The following is a 24,880-nucleotide window of genomic DNA, read 5'->3' as shown; positions in this document are numbered from 1 at the left end:
GACAATTCCTACAGCACAAGGAGGCAGCCTTTGTTTACCTTACAAGAAAATTACAGAAGCCGATCAAGAACAAATTTTAATGAGCACTTCCACAACATTAACAGCAATGATGCTACCGAAATTAAATAGCACAGTCTTAAGCTGCTCCCAATATAGTACAGTCCATAAACAGACAAAACCCTGTCTGCAGAGAATAAATATTCTGCTGGTCCTCCTCTCTTTTTTCTCCTTTTGCAATATTATTGATTGCAAATTTGCTGGTTTTATAAGCAGAAAAATTAATGCAGACAGTTTTTACTGGGACTGATTATTAGACCACCACTTGCTACATGAGTATTTTCTCCATTGCTAGTCGTTGTTTTGTTGTTGAAATAAGGATAAACATCTACCCGACCTGAGAATAGGCATACAATTACTTAACAATACTTGAATCTCTGACATTTGGGCAACCTGATGAAGTCCATTTCCAAATTTAGGAAAGTTGTTGTGGGCTTGTATTCTTGGCTGGTCCTCACATGCTTACTAACAATCTATAGTAACTTACTATAGATTGTGCTACTTACAGAACAGGTAAGTACTGCTTAATTCCTGTGCAACTTAGTTTGCAGACTTTAAGATTGTACAAATCTGTGAGAATTTATGAATCGTTCCTCCTCTGTCCTTGTGTGTGTGGCCGTGATACACGGAGGCAATATGAGGAAGCAAAGCATCTGGAAGCACCACATGGCCAATGTGAGTTTTCCATAGCCTGTTAGGATGTCTTCAAAATTCAGTTTTCAATTGTGATGCCTCCTCTTCGGCTTGGATGACTGTCTGAAGGGGAAATAATGGAAATGGCATGATTATGAACAAGGAATGCAGAGTAGAATGTTCCCCTAAGCCAGCAATCTTGTCTGTCCACATTTAACAATGGATTAATAAAGTTAACACTTTGTATTAATTCTTGTACACATTCAACATTTGCAAGTGTTTTATTACCAGAAATCAATTACCCCGATAAAATCCAGTGTCTTCTTCCTTCCCAAATAACTCAAATCCTTATCAGTACAACTATTAAAAGAGTGGATAAATGCAAAGTGATGCACATTGGGAAGAATAATCCGAATGATAGTTACCTGATGCTAGGGTCCACCCTAGGAGCCAGCAGTCAAGAAAAAAATCTAGGTGTCATTACAATACGCTGAAATCTTCTGCCCAGTGTGTGGCAGCGGCCAAAAAAGCAAACAGGATGCTAGGAATTATTAGGAAAGAGTTGCAAAATAAGACCAAGAATATTATAATGCCTCTGTATTGTTCCATGGTGCTACCTCACCTTGAGTATTGCATTCAGTTCTGGTTGCTGTATCTCAAAAAATACAGTGCACTCCATTTAAGTGCACGTCAGATAAGCGCATGCTCTGTTTAACTGCATGCCATACTTTGGTCCCATTTTTGGCGCCATCAATTTCTATGGGGACACACTTCGGTTTAGCGCACCACTGATAAGTGCAAGATTCGCTTATATGCATGGTTTAAGACCGCTCCTCTGTAGGAAAGACTCCGCATACGCGCACGCACGGAATATGGAAGTCAATTGGCACGTGACAAAGGGGCGATAAATTTGAAATCTCATTGGTTAACTGCCACAGGCAGAATAAGCAAAAGAAAGTTGTTAGAGTTTACACTGGGGTTGGAGTCGTCATTGCGCAACTGTAAGACTTTAACACTGGCTGAATGAATAGAAGTTCTTAAAAAATTAGAAAACAAACAAAGTCAAGCATCTATTGCTAAAGAATATGGTGTCTGCCCCAGTCAAATTTCACGTATCTTGAAGCAGAAATATCAGCTTCTGGAAGACTGGTAAAACAATACAAACCCACATAGGAAATGTAAACGGGCGGGAAAAGCTGAGGATGTAGAAGATGCTCTTCTTCGGTGGTTTTCTCAAGTCAGGAGCAGACAGTTTTCTGTCAGTGATCCACTGCTTATGGAGAAAGCTAATCAGCTAGCTGAAAGTCTTGGACTAACTGAATTCAAAGCCACTGTTGGATGGTTGGAAAGATGGAAGGAGAGGAACAACATAAAATTCAAGAAACAGCAAGGTGAAAAACAAGATGCTGATGACTTTGGTGCTGAAAATCAGGTTGTTTCAGTTCTTCCCACCATCTTGAACGAGTTTGCAGCGCATGACATTTTCAATGCTGACGAAAACGGTCTCGACTGGCGAGCGATTCCTGATGGAGCACTTGCATTCAAACAAGGCAAAACTACAGGAAGTAAAACGTCGAAGGACTGACTGACGATCCTCCTTTGCTGCAATATGGATGGGAGTGAGAAGTTGGAACCACTCATCATTGAAAAGAGCAAACAGCCCTGTTGCTTCAAGAATGTTAAGCAACTTCCTGTGTCATACGATGCCAACGCAAATTCATGGATGACTGGGGAAATTTGGAAGCAGTGGCTAAAGAAGTTAGACACTAGAATGTAGGCACAAAAGCATCAGATTTTGTTGCTTTGTGATAATTGTGCTGCACACAGTGATGATGTCAGGCTGTCTAACGTCAAGGTGGTCTTCCTGCCACCAAACACTACCTCGCTGATCCAAACTGTGGATCAGGGCATAATAGCCAATTTCAAAAAACATTATTGGGCTCTTGTGCTATGTCGTCTGATGAGCGTTATGGATGACCAGTCTGGCAAGGATAAACGTGCTGTTGAACTGGCTCGTAATCTATCTCTGTTGGATTCCCTACATATGCAGAAAGAAGCCTGGAATCATGTTACACAGGCAACCATTGTGAACTGCTACAAGCGGGCAAGCTTTGTTAAGGATATGGAGAGGGACGAAACAGATGCAGCTGTTGCAAACGCATCAGATGAACAGGCTATTGACATCCCAGCCGGTGTTACTGAAGAGGAGTTTTCATCACTATGTAGCTGTTGATTACAATCTACAAACAGCTGATGACAGCACTGATGTTGAGATATGTGCCTACACGCAGGCAACGGCTGATGATGAAACAGATGATGAAATGAGCAGCGAGGCACATGCTAACGAAATTCAACAACCTCCTGTCACTTTTGCAAGAGCACTGGAGAGTCTCAACACCGTACAGGCCTATCTGGAGGCCACTGGATGTCAGTGCTATGACAGTTTTTACTGTCTGGTAGACGTAGTCTATGGAACTCACAGACACAATAGTGTATAGAGAACTATGACTGATTACTTCAGTAAGCCTAACGTCAGTTAACGGAGACTGTATACTGTACTTCTAATAAACAGTACTGTACATATGTTTATCAGATGTCAAACTTCTTTGGGTCACAACGGTTAAGTGCATACTCCGGTTAACTGCATGTATTTCATTGGTTCCAGACCCTTGCACTTAAGCGGATTGCACTGTATATAGCAGAATTAGAAAAGGTTCAAAGAAGAGCTACCAAAATGATAAAGGGGATGAAACTCCTCCTATAGGAGGAAAGGCTAAAGGGGTTAGGACTCTTTAGCTTGGAAAAGACATAGATGAGGGGGGATATGATTGAGGTCTATAAAATCCTAAGTGATGTAGAACAGGTAAAAATGAATTGATTTTTCACTCTTTCAAAAAGTACAAAGACCAGGGGACACTCACTGAAATTACATGGAAATAATTTTAAAACAAATAGAAGGAAATCAAAGAACAGTTAAGGTCTGGAACTCACTGCCGGCAGATGTGGTAACAGCAGTTAGCGTTATCTGGGTTTCAAAAATGTTTGGTCAAATTCCTGGAGGAAAAGTCCATAGTCTGTTATTGAGATGGATATAGCTGAAGCCACTGCTTGCCTCGGGATTAGTAGCATGGAATGTTGCTGCTAATTGGGTTTCTGCAAGGTATTTGTGACCTGGATTGGCCACTGTTGGAAGCAGAATACAAGGTTAGATGGACCATTGGTCTGACCTAGTATGGCTAATAATATGATTCATTTAGCAGCTTCCTATATTTTACTTCTCTTTTTCTTGAAATTACTTTATGTACAATATTTTATTTATAGCAGTATTTATATCTCATATTCTCCAAACATGTTTGGTTCAATGTGGCTTACGAATATAGTTAGAAGAGGAAGGATGGGGGGAAGAGAGGCAGGAGAGTTAGAAGAGGAAGGGGGTTACATTTTAAGAGGAAGGCTGGGGGGGGAGTGAGACAGGAGAGTTACATTTTAAGAGGGTTTTTGGTAAATTTAATTTAAGAGATAAGCTGGATGTGTAGAGGGTTTAGAGGGAGAGCTTGGTCAAGGAGAGTAGGGTGGTCGGTTGACTTAGGGGGAGGTGGGGGGTTGATGGTTTAAGGAGAGTTTGGGAGTGAGGTAAGCGAGGGTCAAGTGGCTTGTCCCTTTTAGTTGTATGGGGGTAGGAACTTTTTGAACAGGTAGGTCATGAAGTGTTTCCAAAAATTGGTGTGAGGTGTTAAGGATCTTAGTGACTTGGGCAGAGCATTCTAGAGTTTGGTGCATTGGTAGGGGAAGTTCGCTGAGTGAACAGACTTGTAGATGAGCTTATGACATATGGGGTAGTGAAGGGTCAGGTAATTCTTCGCCTCTTTGAGCGTGTTTTTAAGAGGTAGGATAATCATGTCTGAGAGGTATGTGGGTGCCCCACCGCAGAGCCGTAGCGAGGGGAGCTGACACCCGGGGCGGCTCGCCGCTGCGCACCCCCCCCCCCCCCTGGGTGCAGCACGGCGCACCCTCCTCCCGCTGGAGCGCACCCCCCCCGGAGCGCATACTTCCCCCCCCCCAGAGCGCATACCTGCGGCGAGGGACGGGCGGGAGGGCCAATCCGCCCCGACTGCACGTTGCTGGGGTGTGTCGGCTCCGCGCTGGTTCGCTGCTCTCTCTGTCCCAGAACAGGAATAACCTGTTCCGGGGCAGAGAGGGCAGTGCACTAAGTAGGTTAGCAACATTTGGCAAAAGCTTTAAAAATAGTTTATTTCATACTATGGTTCAGTGGCATAGCCACAGGCGGGCCTGGGTGGGCCAGGGCCCACCCACCTAGGGCTGAGGCCCACCCAACAGTAGCATACGTTTAGTGGGTATCCCAAGCTCCACCAGTTGAAGCTGATGGTAACGAAAACACTACTGTCCATGATACTGGCACCTGCACATGCTCAGTTTTCAGCGCATGCCTGCTGCAGACTACCAAGGTGAAAAGAAGTGTTTTCCTGCTAGCTGAGATATTTTCTTTGGTGGTGGTGGTGGGGAGGGGGGTGGGGGGGAAACACTTGGTGCCCACCCACTTGTTTCCTAGGTCCACCCAAAATCTGTTGTCTGGCTACGCCCCTGCTATGGTTAACTAATGTAGCAGCACTTTCAGTGCTTCAGTATTAGTTAGCTTATCCTATATAATAATTCTCACCTCCAACAGGATGTGCCTGGGACCGTGCCTGCCGGAAGTGGTCTGCTAGGCAGGCACACACTGACGTCAGACAATTTGGCAAAGCAAAACAATCTGAGTGCTGGCCATTAGGACACAGGGTTGATAGGAGAGTTTTAAAAGACTGAAGGAACCGCAAGTGTTAAATGGGGGGGAGGGGGGAGTTCTGAACTACTGAAAGACATGAACATTTGGGAAAGGAAAACAATGTGAATGCTGGCCATAAGGACAACAATGTGAATGCTGGCCATTAGGACACAGGGTAGATAGGAGAGTTTTAAAAGACTGAAGGAAACAAAAGTGTTAAACTGGAGAAGGGGGGGGGGGGGGGAGTTGTGAACGACTGAAAGAAATGCAAATTTGGGACAGGAAAACAATCTCAATGCTGGCCTTTAGCACACTGGGTACATAGGAGAGTTTTAAAAGACTGAAGGAACCGAAAGTGTTCGGGGGGGGGGGGGGGGGGGGGCAAGTTCTGAATGAATGAAAGAAATGACAATTTACGAGAGGAACACAATCTGAATGCCGACCATTTGGACACAGGGTAGATAGGACACTTTAAAAAAAAAAATGAAGGACGTGAAAGTGTTACATCTTGGGGGACGGGTGAGGAGGAAAGCGGTGGGGTATCCGGATACTGGGCGTTAGGGCCACGGGGGTACATAGACTTTTGAAAGCCTTAAGGAACCCAAAGTGTGGGAAGGAGGAGGAAAAGGAGGGGAGGGAACGGGGTGAGGGGCATTAGGAACAGGGGAGGGGGCCCTGCCACACACTCTCATTCTCACACACACACTGTCACACAGACAGTCTCACTCTGTCACACACCCGCACATTCACTCTGGCTCTCTCTCTCAAACATACACACTCCCAGGAAAACCTTGCTAGCGCCCATTTCATTCGTTCTAGAAACGGGCCTTTTTTACTAGTATATGAATATTATCCTCAAAGTTCTCTTAACTAGCCATGCATCACAGCTGTTTCATATACTCAAGGCTTTCACTTATTGTTACCAAGAGTGATCTGGCTGCTTTCCTACTCACACATTATCTCTAAATCTGATAAGTGTAATGCCTGCTGAGGAGACACACTAAAATGCCAGCTCAGAGGAGCTGCCAAGCCTCTGCTGGTATTGCTGAAAAGGGACTGTTTCTGCTGGAATAGAAATACTTTGCATGTGCCTCACTAGAACCAGAGCCAGCACACTCTGTTCATTTCCAGACAAAGCAGTGTGTTTGCTATGTTGGTCTGCTTGAATGCACAGAAATAAAAGTGGGACTAACAATACAATTCTCGACCATCTTGCATTATAAGCCATAGAATGTTTCTGCCTGTCATCATCTGATCACATATCCATCCATTCCCTCCTCTCTTTCCCTTTCTATCACTAGAATGTTTTCTATAATTCACTTATATGTAACCCTGGTCTCACCACACAGTTCCGGGCACCAGCTAGCTATTCGGGTCAGTACCTGAACCAGTGCCACAAACAAAAAGTTTTTTTCACTGAGTTGGATGCAGGCTGGGGCCGGGCTTGATCCCGGTAGGCTGAAGGGTTTTAAGCCACACTTTCATAGGCGCCCAGTATAAGAGGCTTGGGGAGGCTAAGCCTCCCCAGCTGGAGGACCGTCGAATTATGATTGACAGGTCGCGGTCGGACCGACGACGCCGACCCGAAACGCCACCCGCATCAGCTCCCAGTTCCGCCCACAGGGCTCGCTGCTCGGCCCAGCCACAGGAGTATCTTCATCAAAACTTTTTCGGAGCGACGCCGATACGCGCGACCATGACACCGAGCCGACACAGACACGCCATCCCAAATTCAGCCCGTCCAGCCACAGGCCCCAGGCAGTTGAGTTCCGCCCGCTTGGGCTCTCACCGGCGCGCTGGTCCTGTGTGTCTGTAGTGCTTACTGCGTGCTTCTTCTTTCTTCGCCCGTCGCCCCTCGCCTGGGCTCACCTTCAGCTCACACTACTGGGAGCCATCAAGTCAGATTGTGTCAGGCTCTAAGCAAATTAGGGAGGCTCATTTTTGAACGTCTTTTCCAAAGAAGAAGGCGGCTTATGAGGGTGAGAAAGTGAATGTATGTGTCTGTGTGTCCTTGCTAAACTCTCAGGCTATGGCAGATGGGTCATGATGTTTTTTTGCCTGTCTATCTGTGCATATATAGGCGACCCAGAAAGCAGAAAATATTTATTTATTTTTATTTATTCATTCTTGTATCCAACGAGTATCCAAAAATCAAATTTCGGTTCAATGTGGCTTACAACTGATTAACAAGATGAGGTTACTATCTGGATTGACCCTATCTAGCTTTGTCTATATGCACTGGACAGAGATCAAGTAAATTGCTTACTTTAGTACGTCTCTGTAAAGATATAGGGATAATCTTAGCTTTCAGCACAGAAGGGGGAAGATCTATTAGGGTAGCAGTTTGTGGTTAGTATATGCTTTGAACAACCACTTTATTCTTTGACAGATGATACATATCTAATATCTAAATTTAATAAAAGGTATTAATTGTAGCTATTTTATTTTTACTTGTTTTTTTTCTGTGTTGTCAGACAATTATGGATGTAAGCTCCACCCCTGGCCCCACCCCTAATCCCGCCCCCTTTAGCCTCCCCAAACAGTTGGGCCACCGACCGCCTATGCACACTTTATTATTCTTCTTTATCAGTCTGGGAGTAAAATAATTTCACTCACACTCCAAAGAAACTGTCCACTACAAGTTTTATAACAAAAAGCAATAACTTTACTGGAACACTGCAACAGGCAAATATCCAAACTTCATACTTTCTTGTACTAGAACAGTTCCCTTTGTATCAAAACAGTTCACTTTGCGGAAAGAGATATTTGTGCCAGTCCAAGACTTTTGATGAAAGTTCCAATTAGTAAATTAATAGTCTCTTTATAAATCCTAGGGTATTTACTTATTGACAGTACCACCAGTTCTCCAAATACCCATCCTTTCTGGCAGAACAATCCAAGGCTGTGCTTCCTGCTCTTGCTGCGGCAAGCTGTCCAACTGGGCTTCTACCCAGCTGCTGGACCCACTAAGGACCAGATCTCCCTGTCTGTCCTTCCTCCAGAGATGTACTTCCATGAGCTGCTTGCATGGGCAAATGAGCACGAGGGCACGTTAATGCTCCTGGCTGTGGAAGCGCAGATGGAATTCAAGATCCACAGGGACAGGTTAAAAGAAATTGAAGTTATTACTAAGGAGTTAGAGAAGGTCTGGGGGAGTAAAAAGCTCCCCAGAGAAAAAAGTGCTTATTCAAGAATTGGACTGATAATTATGTTATTTTGAACTGTCTTTAGTTTGCTTCTGATTCAGGAAACCAAACTGTTATACCCTACCAGAAAATGTCAGGTTCTAAATCCAGAAAAGCCAGTGGGCTACAATTATTTGTATTAATGTCAACCTACACCTTATTCCCCCCCCCCCCCAAAAAAAATGTCTATTAGATTGTAAGCTCTTTGAGCAGGGACTGTCTCTCTTTGTTAAATTGTACAGCGCTGCATAACCCTAGTAGCGCTCTAGAAATGTTAAGTAGTAGTTTCCCCAGACATGTCCTCTTTTTAGGCAACTGTCCAGGTGTCTGGCAGTTTTCTTAAACTAGGGGGATTAGTGACCGTTTGGCCAAGTTTTAAAAACTCGTCATACTCGTTCCCTACAGTGGCAGCATAGCCACAGGCCCACCCATCCACTCAGGGCTCAGCTAATTTACCCACTGTCCCCCTGAAGTCTGGCATGTTTTCCTCTTCTTCCTCATCTCCCCTCCTGGCAGATGGGCACCTCTTCCCTAGTCCCTTCCTCCTTCTCCCCCTCCCATGGCGGTCCTCTTAAGCCTTGGATATGTTTCCGGTAGTGTCAGTGACTGAGGCACCCACTGCTGGCTGGCTCCTCAAGTCTTCTCTCTACTGTGTCCCATCTCCTGTGATGTAATTTCCTGTTCTTGCGCAGGCAGAACGTGGTAGACAGAAGACTTCAGGAGCCGGCCAGGAGTGGGTGCCTCAATCGCTGACAGTGCCAGTAAGTGATTAGAAAAAGCCTCATGTTCTCCCCAAATGTGTGTGGGTTTAGCTTTCTTAAATTGCTGCTCCCAATATTCACGCATCCTTGATCCTTCTGTGTCAGCATGCTGTCCACCTCCACCCCAACACTCCTCCTGTAGCAACAGAACCCCCATTACACATAGCCTCCTGACAGCAAGTCCCCCAAAACACCCATTCCTCTGACTGCAAGACTTTCATGATCGATCACCCCACCCGACAGCAGAATCCCCTTAAACATTCCTCTCCTCCCAGCAGACAAGCCCCTACTCCTCCCACTGTGAGAGTAGACAGAACTGTTAGCAGATAGATGTGCTGTTCACTCTCTCTCCCCTCTGAAATCACCCTGTGAAAGGAGGAAAGAGTGAACAGCTGTTTATTGAGCTGGTTCCTCCCCCTTTGCCTGCCTGGAGGAGCAGCCTAGTGGTTAGTGCACTGGACTTTGATCCTGGGTTCAATTCTCACTGCAGCTCCTTGAGACTATGGGCAAGTCACTTAACCCACCATTGCCCCAGGAACAAAATAAGTACCTGTATATCTGTAAACCGCTTTGAATGTAGTTGCAAAATACCACAGAAAGGCAGTATACCGTCCCATTTCCCTTTCCCTAGAGAGCTGACTGCTTGTGAGGTTCAACATACATGAAGAGGGAGAGAGACTGAACAGCACAGCTCCACAAATACCCTAGCTGCTACTTCTGCCACCAGACAGGCTCTTTCCTGTTCTGCTCCCTTTTTACCCACCCGGAGCACTCCTCACAATCCAGTTAATGCTTTTGTTGGCAAAAACCTCCTCTTTATTCAACCTTAGGTTATTGGGCCTGAGCAGGATACCTCTTAGGAAACTGTAAGAACGGGGCATCCAAATGGCAGATGGAATTTAATGTAGACAAATGCAAAGTGATGTACATTGGGAAGAATAATCTGAATCATAGTTACCTGATGCTAGGATCCCACTTTAGGAGTCAGCACTCAAGAAAAAGACCTAGGTGTCATTGTAAACAATATGCTGAAATCTTCTGCCCAGTGTACGGCGCTGGCCAAAAAAGCAAATATGATGCTAGGAATTATTAGGAGAGGGATGCAAAATAAGACCAAAAATATTATAATGCCGCTGTATCGACCTCACCTTGAGTATTGCATTCAATTCTGGTTGCCATATCTCAAAAAAGATATAGCGGAATTAGAAAAGGTTCAAAGAAGAGTGACCAAAATGATAGAGGGGATGGAACTGCTTCCATATGAGGAAAGGCTAGAGAGGTTAGGGCTCTTCAGCTTGGAAAAAAGATGGCTGAGGGGGGATATTATTGAGGTCTACATAATCCTGAGTGGTGCGGAGCGGGTGGAAGTGAATCGATTTTTTACTCATTCAAAAAGTACAAAGACCAGGGGACATTCAATGAAATTAAATGGAAATACTTTTAAAATAAATAGGAGGAAATATTTTTTCACTCAAAGAATAGTTAAGCTGTGGAACACTTTGCTGGAGGATGTGGTAACAGCAGTTATCATATCTTGGTTTAAAAAGGTTTGGACAAGTTCCTGGAGGAAAAGTCCATAGTCTGTTATTGAGATAGACATGGAGGAAGCCACTACTTGCCCTTGGATTGGTAACATGGAATGTTGCTACTAATTGGGTTTTTGCCAGGTACTTGTGACCTGGATTGGCCACTGTTGGAAGCAGGATACTGGGCTAGATGGACCACTGGTCTGACCCAATATGGTTGTTCTTATGTTCTCTCCTTACAGGTCCTGGTGGGGGTGAAGGCAGCCAATGACCATGTGCTCTCTAATCCTATCACTTTTATAAAGTCACAACTCCACCCCAACTATGACACCTATTGTCAATTATTCTCTACTAATCCCTCCCTTTGGGCTGGGCTCTTTGCCCTCCCATCCATACTGCTCTCCCTCCCCCCAATGAATCTGAAGAGTTCTACATAAGTCTAGTAATCCCCTGAGGACATTTCCAAAACTCAGTTTACCAGGGGATTATATATTGTGAGGAACCCCTGAGGGTCAGGGAAGAAGGGATCCGGGAGAGGAGCAAGATGGGTAGATTTCATACCCGGGATTCCAACTACAAGTCCCAGGATCCTAGGAGTTGGGAAGCCATGAACCCACGGAGGCATAAGTTTCCCAAGAGCCAGCGGAGGAGGACTACAGTTCCCAAGAACCTCTGCAAAGCCCTGGGGGCAAGCAAAGGGAGCAGCAAGGGAACTACAAGACCCAGGATCCCAAAGGAGAGGAGGGGGATTGGCTGAGGAGGAATAATTAGGAGGGAGAGCACCAGCTGGGGACCATAAAGGGAGAGGAGCCCATGGAATGGGAGGGGGAGAAAGAGTTTGGAGAGGAGATCCAAGCCCAAGATGACTGGGGAAGTGAGCCCATGGAGGTTGCTGCTCTAGCTCAGGTACAAGGGAAGAAGTTGAAAGGCTTCATAACAAACCTTCTTCAAGGCTGGGGAAAGCTTGGAGGAAATGTTAAGCAGCTGTTCCACTCAAGGGGGACAGAGGTGCCGTGCTGTAAAGCAGTGAATGATTTTAGCTGTGGCCAGAAGTCAGACCCGGCTGGAGAAACAGGTAGTGACTTGAACTGTGTCCAGGAACCTGGCTATGCTGGGGAAGCAGTGAGTGATTTGAACTGTGTCCAGAAGTCATGGCATGCTGGGGAAGCAGTGAATGATTTAAACTGTGTCCAGAAGTCGTGGCATGCTGGGGAAGCAGTAAGCGATTTAAACTGTGTCCAGAAGTCGTGGCATGCTGGGGAAGCAGTGAATGATTTAAACTGTATCCAGAAACTGAGGCTGGCTGGGGGAAGGAAGAAGGGGTGATATGTGCTGTAACCAAGGACTGTGTCTGAAAGAGGAAATGTCTTGGCCTTGCTGATGGAATAAAGCGGTTTTAAGCATATTTTTGGAGTCTGCTTCTGGGCGTGCTGTGTCCAGGGAAGGGCCCTTCCAGGGTCAGCTGAGTTCATACCTGCAGGAAGGCTGAAGGTGGAGGCCTGCTGACAATATATATTTGAGTATTGTAATCATTTCTTCATTCTGTCTTGAACTGAAGAAGAGGGGTTTTGCTCCTAAAATCTAGTGTTGTCAATCCAATAAAAAGCTATACATGTAACATATTTCTACCTTTCAAAGGATTATGGAAAATGGACCTCACTGTATCTGGTGGTGTAGAGTATTTTTATTCTAGGAAAAGGCTGCTGCAGTTCTGCTTTTAGAAATTTTTAGTCTTCCTTGTTGTCACTGCCCTCAGAACAGATGGTCTCTCAGATAATTACGTTAGTTCCTCTTTTAAAATGCTGTTAATACCTCAGCAGATGTTGCCTACATGTATTTCTTGTCATATGACAAATTAACAAAAGAGTGCTATTATTGAGATGTGAGTTAGTTATGAAGCACTGCTCAGTGCAGTAGGCCTGAGGGTCAATTATGTCCTGACTAGAGAGTTGCACGAGGACCAGTGGCGTAGCCAGACCTGACTTTTTGGGTGGGCCCAGAGCTAATATGGGTGGGCATTATGTATATAGGTATGAGTAGTGTTTCTCGGGATACTACAAAATAATGCCTTAGAATGCTGTCCAACAGCTGCCCTGCATCAACATAAACAACATACATACATAAAAAAAACAGTATTTGTAAATATAGTTACATTATACCATATCAAACTTGACCAAACATAAGTCTACTATAATAGCAAACATCTCAACGCACATGACAGGATCCTGCATTATAATTACAGCAGACATATAAAAATGTATTCAAATTCTGGTAGCACCTCAATAATAGCAATAAAATCCCATCACTGCCAGGTATTTTGTGAAGTAACACTAAATCCTGCAGAGCCTATATTGCAAACCATAACACCAGTTCCAATAACAGTACCTTTAAAAAGGCATCAGTGAATATATACAACAGCAGTATGCATACCATTGGAAAAGCCAGAAAAGTCAGACTCATGGATCCCTATACAAACCACATGCCAGTAGAAACTCTCACCTGCTCAGTTACACGCAGACAACAGACCAACCCTCATCAATTACAGAATACAGAACCAAAAATTTATTGAGTTAATTTCTAAGCAGATCACAATTCAATACACATAATTTTAAAACATATTACAAAAACATAAAGACCTTCCCTACCTCCCCCCCCCCCCCATTCATCCCAGCAGCCCCTGGCATCAGCTTTTCCCTTTCCTACTCCCAATCCGTCCCCATAGCTCACCTTCAGCCCTTCCCTTCTCTACCTTACCCCCACCCATCCATCCCTGTAGTCCAGTATCTTCCCTTCCGCACCATCCATCCCATAGCTAAGCATAAGCCGTATCCTACCACCCCACCCCTCCCTGTAGCCTAGCTCAGCCCTGTCCTAATCCCTACCCACCCACCCCCATGGCATTAAATATAAAATACTTTTTTTAATGTCCTGGGCAATGCTGAGCCCACCTCCGCACTGGTCCACCAGAGAAAACTGCCTACATTTTTTTTAAACCTAGGCACTGCAGAGACCATCCCCACCCAAAAACCTACCAAAATGAGAGAACTAGACAACTTTTTAAAAATGAACCTGGGTACTATTAAAATTTATTGTTGGTGAATTTTTGAGTGAGGATGAGCTCCTCATTGCCTAAGGCAAAACAGATATTTAATGATTAAATATACCTTTCTTTTTTTCCCTAGGCAGTGAAGAGTCCACCCCCCACCCAGAAGCCCAACACCAGACCAGAGTAGTCAAAATGCTGGCTGGTGGTGGGCTTCTGGGTGAGGGTGGGCTTTTCACTTTCTATGACAAAAAAGAAAGGTATATTTAATCATTAAATATACCTTTTTTATCCTAGGCAGTGAAGTGGTTATCCCACCCAGAAGCCCACCACCACCAGCCAGCATTCTGAGTACAAATACAATTGCTACATGACACGTTAAAATTTTTTTAAAACATATATATGTATTTACTACCTGGCTCCTGTAGTTGTATGGGGCCACGGGAGAGTGCTACTGCTATTACTGCTACTGTGACTGCACTGCGATCAATTAACTCCCCAAGAGAACCGACTTCAAATCATAGACCTGGCCGGCAGGGCACCATGCACAGGCAGGCACAGTGTGGACTTGAAGCTGCACTGGCGAGCTTTCCCATGCAGCACTGTGTGTGCCGGCATGATGCCATTGTGCCATGCACAACTGCGCACTGCGGGCCCCGGACGGGCCTGGGGGGGGGAGAGAGACAACAGTGTGTGGTGGCGTGCTGGCACATGCATGGCGCGTGCAGCTGAAGTTGCTTGCTTCAAGAATAACAGTGGCCGCCCGCAACTCCGCAAGACTGTGTTTCGCACGAGTCCACGTCTCTGCGAGATTACATGAGGCCCCGCCCGGCATCGCGCGCTGGCTGAGGAGGAGCTGCCAGTGAGTGCCGACTGATGAGAAAAGCATGTGGGAGGTGGCTGAGCAGGCCGCCGTCGCCGTGAGGGAAGAAACAAAGGCCGTGGAAACAGTGTGGCTGCTCGGCTGCTGTAAATCTGGGTGGGCCTGAGCTGAGATTGGCACCCGTAGCTACGCCCCTGACGAGGACAGTAACTTCACCCATCCTCGCCCGTCCCCACTAAAACCTCCTTCATCTCCACCTGTCCCCACAAATATCTCCTCTATACCTGCCTGTCCCTGCAAGTAATCTCCTCCATCACTGCCTGTCCCCTGGACTAAAATAACCTGACTTGTGGTAAAATAACCCAACCTATACCATCTTATGCTCATTATAATAATTTGTAATATATTTGCATGGGTTTCTTAGTAGCTGCTACAGCACATGGTTAAAGCAACGTAGAACCCCTTTGTGCATTAGACACTGCATAACGTTTGCTTTAGACTGGCTCCAACCAGTCTAAAGCAAATGTTGCAACCGCAGTAAGCTTTGTGTATCAGCCCATAGGTCTCCTTCACATTCTGGTAAACCCTTACGTAGGCCCTGCTGAGATGGGGGGGAATGGGGCAGGGTGGGGTGAGGGGAGATATGATAGAGGTCTATAAAATAATGAGTGGAGTTGAACAGGGAGATGTGAAGTGTCTGTTTACGCTTTCCAAAAATACTAGGACTAGGGGGCATGTGATGAAGCTACAATGTAATAAATTTAAAACAAATCAGAGAAATATTTTCTTCACTCAACGTGTAATTAAACTCTGGAATTCGTTGCCAGAGAATGTGGTAAAGGCGGTTAGCTTAGCGGAGTTTAAAAAAGGTTTGGATGGCTTCCTAAAGGAAAAGGCCATAGACCATTATTAAATGGACTTGGGGAAAATCCACTATTTCTGGAGTAAGCAGTATAAAATGTTTTGTACTTTTTTGGGATCTTGCCAGGTATTTGTGACCTGGATCGGCCACTGTTGGAAATAGGATGGACCTTTGGTCTTTCCCAGTATGGCAGTACTTATGCACACCCAGACATTGTATATTTCCTTTGGTGGGGTGGGGGGGTGAACCACCTCCAGCCACTGCATTTGCCCATGCTTCTGTTGTGGATCCTTAATCTTGTGCTGCAGAAACCTCCTTTTGAGTCTTTAGGCACTTTGTCGGTAAAAGATCTCACTCAGAAGATGGTCTTTTTGGTGGCATCACTTCTGCATGTGCTTCTCAGATACCTGGAGGACGCCAACAACTTCCGGCGTTCCGATCATCTTTGTTTTGTTTGCAGGGCATAAGAAAGGAAAGATGGCTTCAAAAGTCATGGTGGCCTAGTGGCTCAGACAGGCAATCTCCTCCGCTTACCTGGCCATAGGGAAGTCACCTCTGCAGCTGAAAGCGCATTCCACCAGGGCACAGGCGACTTCCTGTGCCGAGTCCCATTTTGTTTCCTTGGATGAAATCTGCAGATTGGCCACTTGGTCATTAGTCCATAATTTCTCAAAGCATTACAGGGTTGGATGTGGCAGCATATCAGAATGTGGCATTTGGCGCTTTGTTCCCGCCCCATTTGAGGACTGCTTTGATACATCCCACAAGTCTATGGATTGATCTGTGGGATGCTATGGAAGGTAAAATTAGTCCTTACCTGATAATTATTTTTTCATTAGTCCCAATAGATCAATCCAGAGGCCCACCCTTTCATTCTCTATGCTCCAGTTTTGTGGTTGTGGCACGTCAGGTTTCTTCGTTTGTTTTTTTTTTTACAAGAGGCGAAGTTGTTGTTTATAAATGTAATCAGTATGACAAACAAGAGCAGCGCTTTAGGCATTTCCTCCGACAGGAGCAATTGAGAGGCCTGCATAGGATTACAGAGACAGGAGAGAAATATTCTGTTGGATTTCAGGTTGTTTCCACTGTTTTGGTATCGATAATACTGAGGTATAAGCTGCTACACATATAGCAAAACTATCTCCACCCTGCTGGCAGAGGGACATAACCCACAAGTCTCTGGATTGATCTGTTGGGACTAATGGATTGTTAGGTTCTCAAGGCAGAACCTGGGTTTGTGAGCCCTTGGACCACGGACGAGGAGCGGCAGTGGCAGGCAAAGCCACCCCACACCAGAGACAAGGCAGAACTCTGACAAGAACAGCTAGATTTCACCTGCACTTGATCGCCGTTCCCTAAGACTTGAGCCCCTGGGTGCAGGCAGCCGGCAGGACTTACAGGACAGGGCAGGAACTGGATACCAATTAGGCTGAACAGGGACTGAGGGTAAAGGAATATACACAGGAAGCAAGACAGAATACTGGGCTAGGACTCACAGACAGACATTACAACACTAGGCAGGAAGCGGACAGGCTAAAGGACAAGAACTGAAAGCTTCCAGGCAGCCACCGAAAAGGGTACAAATACAGGTAACAGCAAAGACTGAAAGCTGCCAAGCAGCCACTAGGGAAAAAACACAGACAGACAACAGAACAAGCACTGAAAGCTGCCAAGGAGCCACTAAGCAGGGAACTAGCAAACAAAAGCTAATAGCTAACCTACACACAGACTAACCAAGGAGAAGACAAAGAAATACAAATAAGAAACAAGACTAGGAAACAAACAATAAAGCACAAGCTAAGCTACACAAAGACTAGACTAGAACCAAGCAAGGATTTCAGACAAGAAACAGAATAACCAGAAGTGCAACAAAGCACACCAACATACCAGGGACATTAGACCATGCAAAGGCAAACACAGAAGTTTCCAGGTGCTTAATAAAGCCCATCAGCAGCTGAAGTTCAAGCTGCAGGAACCACAAGGCAGCTACGGGTGCTGTTCAGGCACAAACAAGAAAAGCAAGTCTGGCAGCCCAGAAGATCCAGACCGGATAGGGCTGAAGTCTGGAACGTGTGACAGTCCATAGTAGCCACCGGTTCTGGCCACCAGAGGGCGAGGTGAGCACAGACAAGGAAACAGTCACCAGCATGACATGGATAGAAAATTATCAGGTAAGGACTAACTTTACCTTCCTATTTCTCTTGTCTGTTTACTTTCCTTATATAAAAGATCTGTTGCCATATTTATAGAAGCTTGCCATATTTATAGAAGCTTTCAGATTGGATCACTCTTTCCACTTCTCCAGTACCTACACATGCCATTAGCTCCTTCTTCAGGCACTCTCCCATTTTACCAAAATCAGCATGTCTGAAATGCAGTACAGTTTTGTGTGTCTGCGTAGCACTATAGCTCTTATAGTGAACCATATAATGTGATGATCATATTGCCTAGGTGGGCACTCAGCCGGACATTGGAAATAAGTTGTCCATTTGTAAGCACTAGATCCAACATCACCCCTTCCCTTGTCGGTTCCGTCACCATTTGTCTAAGCAGTCATCCACAATCTCTGATTCTGCAGATGGGACTTTCCAATCCACATCAGGCAAGTTGAAATCTCCCAGGAACAGCACCTCTCCTTTCATTCCAAGCTTATGGATATCTTCAATCAGATCCTTGCCCAGCTTCTCCATTTATGTTTGAGGTCTGTAAATAACAGCCATGTAGATACAGGTTCCATCTTCTATTTCTATGATGTTTCTTTTTTCCACAGGTTTCCTGCATTGCAGTCACTTTTTTGCTTTTCACATACAGTGCCACTCCTCTACCTCTTTGTCCCTCCCTATCCTTCCTAAAAAGATTATTGCTTGTTATAGTTGTATTCCATTCATTGGAATCATTGAACCAGGTCATTGTAATTGGAATAGCAACAGTATCCAAGTCTGCCTCAAACACCAGGGCCTGCAAATCTTGAACATTTTTACTTTGACTATGAGCATTTGTACTCATTGCTTTGCATGTGTTAAGTGAGTTTAGATGGTTTTGTGTTAACATTACCTTCCCCGCTGCTCTCATGTTGTTGCCACGGGTGACGTTCTGAATTCCCTTACTTCTTTTGTCACCCCCACTCTCCAGTTTAAATATCTAGAAACATACTGTCTGAATTTCTCCCAAAGATCTTTTTTTCCTGTTACAGAAAGATGTAGCTCATCATTATAGTACAGCTTTTTATTCTTCTGTATATTGCCCCTTCCTGCTGTGCATCTAAAACCTTTTTTACAGCAGGCTTTGAGCCACTTATTGAACTCCGTTGTTTTATGTAGTCTTTATTCTCCCTTTCCATATGTAGAAATTATTTCAGAAAATACTACAGTCTGAGCCAAGGACTGGAGTCCCTCCCCAAGCTTTTGGAATGCTCTGTGCTCCAAATTTGCTATTGTTGGCCAGGTCATTTGTCTCCAGGTGGACTACAATATCAGTATTAGAATCCTTAATCTCTTCTCTGACCACTTTCAGTATTTGGTTGGTAGTACTGGTAGCAGAGAAATCTGGAAAGAATTTCACCTGGTTGGGACTCTTGAACTGTGTTCGCCAGTTAATGCTGTGGATAATGGAGTCTGTCTCCTAGCAGTAAGAATTTTCTGCTTTGAGCCGATTTCAGTGTTTTGGGGCTATCCTTTAGATTGAATTACATTCTTTCTCTGGCTCCACCTCACTACTTCTTTTCTGAGAATCTGAGCAACTTTACTGAGTAATACCAGTACCACTGGAGACCAAAAGTCCTCTGGAACTTAAATAAAGTTTAACAGTAATTCTTGCAGAACAGATGATGAAATCTAGTTTTTATGACTGGGGAAGAGGTTACATTCTCTAGCACTGGAACCAAGCAAGTTGAAACACTGGTTTCTATTGCCATCATGTGGAGAAGAATACACCACTGAATAATTTCTATCCATAAGAATACACAATTACAACATCTCTATCCATCTTAAAACAGGCAAACCAATACAGTAAACCAGGGGATGCTCATTTCCAGGCCTGCAAACAGATCTGGTTTTCAACATATCCAAGCTACTACAAATTATTTATGTCTCCCATTATGCACTGCTCCTTCTATACAGCTTCAGTTGGTGTGCATCAGAGTAAAACATGATATAATTTTCTTGTTCTTAGACTTGAATGCATGCAAATATGAGATTAGTAGTTTTATTTGGATCTTTGTCAGTAGTAGCACAAGGTAAGTTATATTCAGGTACACTAATTATTTCCCTGTCCATGGAAAGCTCACAATCTAATTCTGCACCTGAGGCAATGGAGGATTATAGACTGGTGAGCCTGAAGTCAGTGCCAGGTAAAATAGTGGAAACTATTGTGAAGAATAAAATTATGGAACACATAAACATGGTTTAATGGGACAGAGTCAGCATGGTTTCAGCCAAGGAAGTCTTGCCTCACCAATTTGTTACATTTCTTTGAAAGCATGAAAAGACATGTGGATTAAGGCGAGCTGGTTAATGTAGTGTATCTAGATTTTCAAAAAGCTTTTGACAAAGTTACTACTACTAATAATAATTTCTATAGCGCTAGTAAACATATGCAGATTATAAAGAGGTATTCTCTGTCCCTAGAGGGCTCACAATCTAAGTTTTTATACCTGGGGCGTTAAGTGACTTGCCCAAGGTCACAAGAAGCTGCAGTGGGAACTGAACCCAGCTTGACAGGGTCAAAGCCTGCTGCACAAACCATTAGGCTACTCCTCCACTCCTGAGAAAATTAAAAAGTAATGGGATAGGAGGCAATGTTCTGTTGTGGATTAAGAATTGGTTATTGGACAGAAAATAGAAGGTATAGTTAAATGGCCATTTCTCTCAATGGAGGAGAGTGAATAGTGGTGTGCTGCTATTTAACATTTATAAATGATCTGGAAATCGGAACTAGTGACACAGATGACATAAAACTATTCAAGGTTGTTAAAACAATTCAAGGTTCTTAAAACACATGTGGACTGTGGAAAATTTGCAGGAAGGCCTTTGGAAATTGGAAGACTGGGCACCAAATGGCAGATGAAATTTAATGTGGACAAATTCAAAGTAATGCACATTGGGAAGAATAATCCGAGTCATAGTTACCTGATGCTAGGGTCCACCTTGGGAATCAGCACCAAGAAAAAGATCTAGATTTTGTTGTAGACAATACACTGAAATCTTCTGCCCAGTGTGTGGCGGTGGTCAAAAAAGCAAACAGGATGCTAGGAATTATTAGGAAAGTGATGGTAAATAAGACCAAGAATACTATAATGCCTCTGTATCGTTCCATGGTGCCACCTCACCTTGAGTGTTGCAGTCAGCTCTGGTCACTGTATCTCAAAAAAGGTACAGCGGAATTAGAAAAGGTTCAAAGAAGAGTGATCAAAATGATAAAGGGGATGGAACTCCACTCATATGAGGAAACGCTAAAGAGGTTATGGTTCTAAAGCTTGGAAAAGAGCTAGCTGAGGGTGGATATGATTGAGGTCTATAAACCCTGAGTGGTGTAGAATGGAGAAATGAATCGATTTTTCACTCTTCCAAAAGTACAAAGACTAGGGGACACTCAATGACGTTACATGGGAATACTTTTACAACAAACAGGAGTAAATATTTTTTTCATTCAATGAATAGTTAATCTCTGGAACTCTTTGCTGGAGGATGTAGTAACAGCAGTTAGCATAACTGGGTTTAAAAATGTTTAGACGAATTCCTAGAGAAAAAGTCCATAGTCTGCTATTGAGATGGACATGGGGAAAACACCGTTTGCCCTGGTAGTGGTAGCATGGAAATGCTGCTACTAATTGGGTTTATGCCAGGTACTTGGAAAAAGAATACTAAGCTAGATGGACCATTGGTACCACTGGTCTGATACAGTATGGCTGTTCTTATGTCTTGCACAAAATCATAAAGAGAAGCAGTGGGGTTTGAACCAGGCAGCCCTGGATGTTGAGCTCAATGCTCTAACCACTAGGTGGCTGCTCCACTATTGCTTGTGGATATCCTGAAATGAAAGCCAAGACTTGTTGCAGCAATCGTTCAAACAACATGCATTAACCAACAATCCCATTCAGCACAGTAAGTTAAAAAATAAGTGCATTCCTTTTCTCCAATCAGTACTTAGAATTAGTGTATCATTTCCACACGCAGGGCCCAAGAGACAGGCAGAGCTCCGGAGTCTCAATGCGTGGATGAGACGATGGTGCAGGGAGGAGGGTTTTAGATTTGTTAGGAACTGGGCAACATTTTGGGGGAAGGGGGAGCCTATTCCAAAAGGATGGGCTCCACCTTAACCAGGGTGGGACCAGGCTGCTGGCATCGGCATATAAAAAGGAGATAGAGCAGCTTTTAAACTAGAAACAGGGGGAAGGCCGACAGTCGCTCAAAAGAGGATGGTTCGGGATAAGATATCTTTCAAAGATATCACCAAAACAGGGAAGATAGGGTATCCTGATAGTGAGGTTGCAAAAGAGATCATAGTAGATCAGGTGTCCTTAAATAAAAATAAAAATCAGACAAAAGATTGCAAATTAATACTGTCAAGTACCAAGCTTGATGTAAATAGGAACAACAAACACAGTTTGAAATGTCTATATGCGAATGCCAGGAGCTTAAGAAATAAGATGGGAGAGTTAGAATATATTGCACTAAATGAAAAATTAGATATAACAGGCATCTCTGAGACCTGGTGGAAGGAGGATAACCAGCTAGGACACTGCCATACCGGGGGTACAAATTATATCATAGTGATAGTGTGGATTGAATTGGTGTAGGGGTAGCATTGTATATTAACGAGAGCCTTGAATCAAATAGATTGAAAATTCTGCAGGAAACAAAACACTTCTTGGAATCACCGTGGATTGAAATTCCATGTGTAAAGGGGAAAAGGATAGTGACAGGAGTGTACTACCGTCTGCCTGGCCAGGACGAACAGACGGATGCAGAAACGTTAAAGGAAATTAGGGACGCAAACAAACTGGGCAACACAATAATAATGGGTGATTTCAATTACCCTGATATTGACTGGCTAAATGTAACATCAGGGCACTCTAGGGAGGTAAACTTCCTTGATGAAATCAAGGACAGCTTTATGGAGCAGCTGGTACAGGAGCCGACAAAAATTCTACACCTAGTCCTTAGTGGAGCGCATGATCTGGTACAGGAGGTAATGCTGCTGGGGCAGTTTGATAACAGTGATCATAATATGATCGGATTTGATATTACCTTTGAAGTAAGTATACATAGGAAATCAAATATGTTAGCGTTTAACTTTAAAAAAGGAGACTATGATAAAATGAGAAAAACGGTGGAAAAAAAAAAAAAAAAAAAAAAAACTTAGAGCAGCAGCTGCGAGGGTCAAAAGTTTACATCAGGCGTGGATGCTGTTCAAAAACACCATCCTGGGAGCCCAGGCCAAATATATTCCGCGTATTAAAAAAGGAGGACGGAAGACCAAACGACAGCCAGCGTAGTTAAAAAGTGAGGTGAAGGAAGCTATTAGAGTTAAAAGAAAATCCTTCAGAAAATGGAAGAAGGAACAGACTGAAAATAATAAGAAACATCATAAGTAATGTCAAGTTGAATGCAAAGCGCTGATAAGGAAGGTTAAAAGGGACTTCAAAAAAAAGATTGCGTTGGAGGCAAAAATCACATAGTTAAATTTTTTTTAGGTATATTAAAAGCAGGAAGCCGGCAAAAGAATTCGTTGGACCGCTAGATGACCGAGGAGTAAAAGGGGTGATCAGGGAAGACACAGCCGTAGGAAGATTTATTAAATGAATTCTTTGCTTTGGTCTTCACTGAGGAAGATTTGGGTGGGATACCAGTGCCAGAAATGGTATTCGAATCTGACGAGTTGGAGAAACTTAATGAATTCTCTGTAAACCTGGAGGATGTAATGGGGCACTTCTACAAACTGAAGAGTAGCAGATCTCCTGGACCGGATGGTATTCATCTCAGAGTACTGATAGAACTGAAAAATCAGCTTGCAGAACTATTGTTAGTAATATGTAATTTATCCTTAAAATTGAGCGTGGTACCGGAAGATTGGAGGGTGGCCAATGTAACGCCGATTTTTAAAAAAGGTTCCAGAGGAGATTCGGGAAATTATAGACCGGTGAGTCTGACGTCGGTGCCGGGCAAAATGGTACAGACTATTATAAAGAACAAAATTATGGAGCATATTCAAAAGCATGGATTAATGAGACAAAGTCAACATAGTGAAGGGAAATCTTGCCTCACCAATCTACTATATTTCTTTGAAGGGGTGAACAAACATGTGGATAAAGGTGAGCCGGTTGATATTGTGTTATCTGGAATTTCAGAAGGCGTTTGACAAAGTACTACTACTACTACTTAGCATTTCTATAGCGCTGCCAGGGTTACACAGCGCTGTACAAGTTTAAACATGGGGAAGGACAGTCCCTGCTCAAGAGAGCTTACAATCTAAAGTACCTCATGAAAGACTCCAGAGGAAATTGGAGAGTCATGGGACAGGAGGTAGTATTCTATTGTGGATTAAAAACTGATTAAAAGATAGAAAACAGAGAGTAGGGTTATATGGTCCGTATTCTCAATGGAGAACGGTAGTTAGTGGGGTTCCCCAGGGGTCTGTGCTGGGACCACTGCTTTTTAACATTTATAAATGACCTAGAGATGGGAGTAACTAGTGAGGTGATTAAATTTGCTGATGACACAAAGTTATTCAAAGTCGTTAACTCGCGAGAAGATTGTGAAAAATTAGAAGAGGACCTTATGAGACTGGGCGTCTAAATGGCAGATGACGTTTTATGTGCGCAAGTGCAAAGTGATGCATGTGGGAAAGAGGAACCCGAATTATAGCTACGTCATGCAAGGTTCCATGTTAGGAGTCACAGACCAAGAAAGGGATCTAGGTGTTGTCGTTGATGGTACGTTGAAACCTTCTGCTCAGTGTGCTGCTGCGGCTAAGAAAGCAAATAGAATGTTAGGTATTATTAGGAAAGGAATGGAAAACAAAAATGAGGATGTTATAATGCCTTTGTATCGCTCCATGGTGCGACCGCACCTTGAATATTGTGTTCAATTCTGGTCGCCACATCTCAAAAAAGATATAGTGGAATTAGAAAAGGTGCAGAGAAGGGCAACGAAAATGATAAAGGGGATGGGACGACTTCCCTATGAGGAAAGGCTAAAGCGGCTAGGA

General features: G+C 44.0%; 1 protein-coding gene across 1 annotated transcript in view; it reads right to left on the bottom strand.

Annotated features, from left to right (window-relative positions):
• The window catches only part of METTL6 (methyltransferase like 6), a 53,135-nt gene continuing 28,255 nt past the window's right edge, over positions 1-24,880 (bottom strand). Inside the window, exon 6 of the mRNA XM_030206273.1 lies at positions 1-813. Coding sequence (XP_030062133.1) covers positions 770-813 — 44 coding nt within the window. The 3' untranslated portion in view covers positions 1-769. The remainder of the gene's footprint in view (positions 814-24,880) is intronic.

Source organism: Microcaecilia unicolor, chromosome 1 (genome assembly GCF_901765095.1).
Source record: "Microcaecilia unicolor chromosome 1, aMicUni1.1, whole genome shotgun sequence".
Lineage (NCBI taxonomy): Eukaryota > Metazoa > Chordata > Amphibia > Gymnophiona > Siphonopidae > Microcaecilia > Microcaecilia unicolor.
The sequence above is the reverse complement of the archived record's forward strand: the minus strand, read 5'-3'. Positions and strand labels throughout refer to the sequence as shown.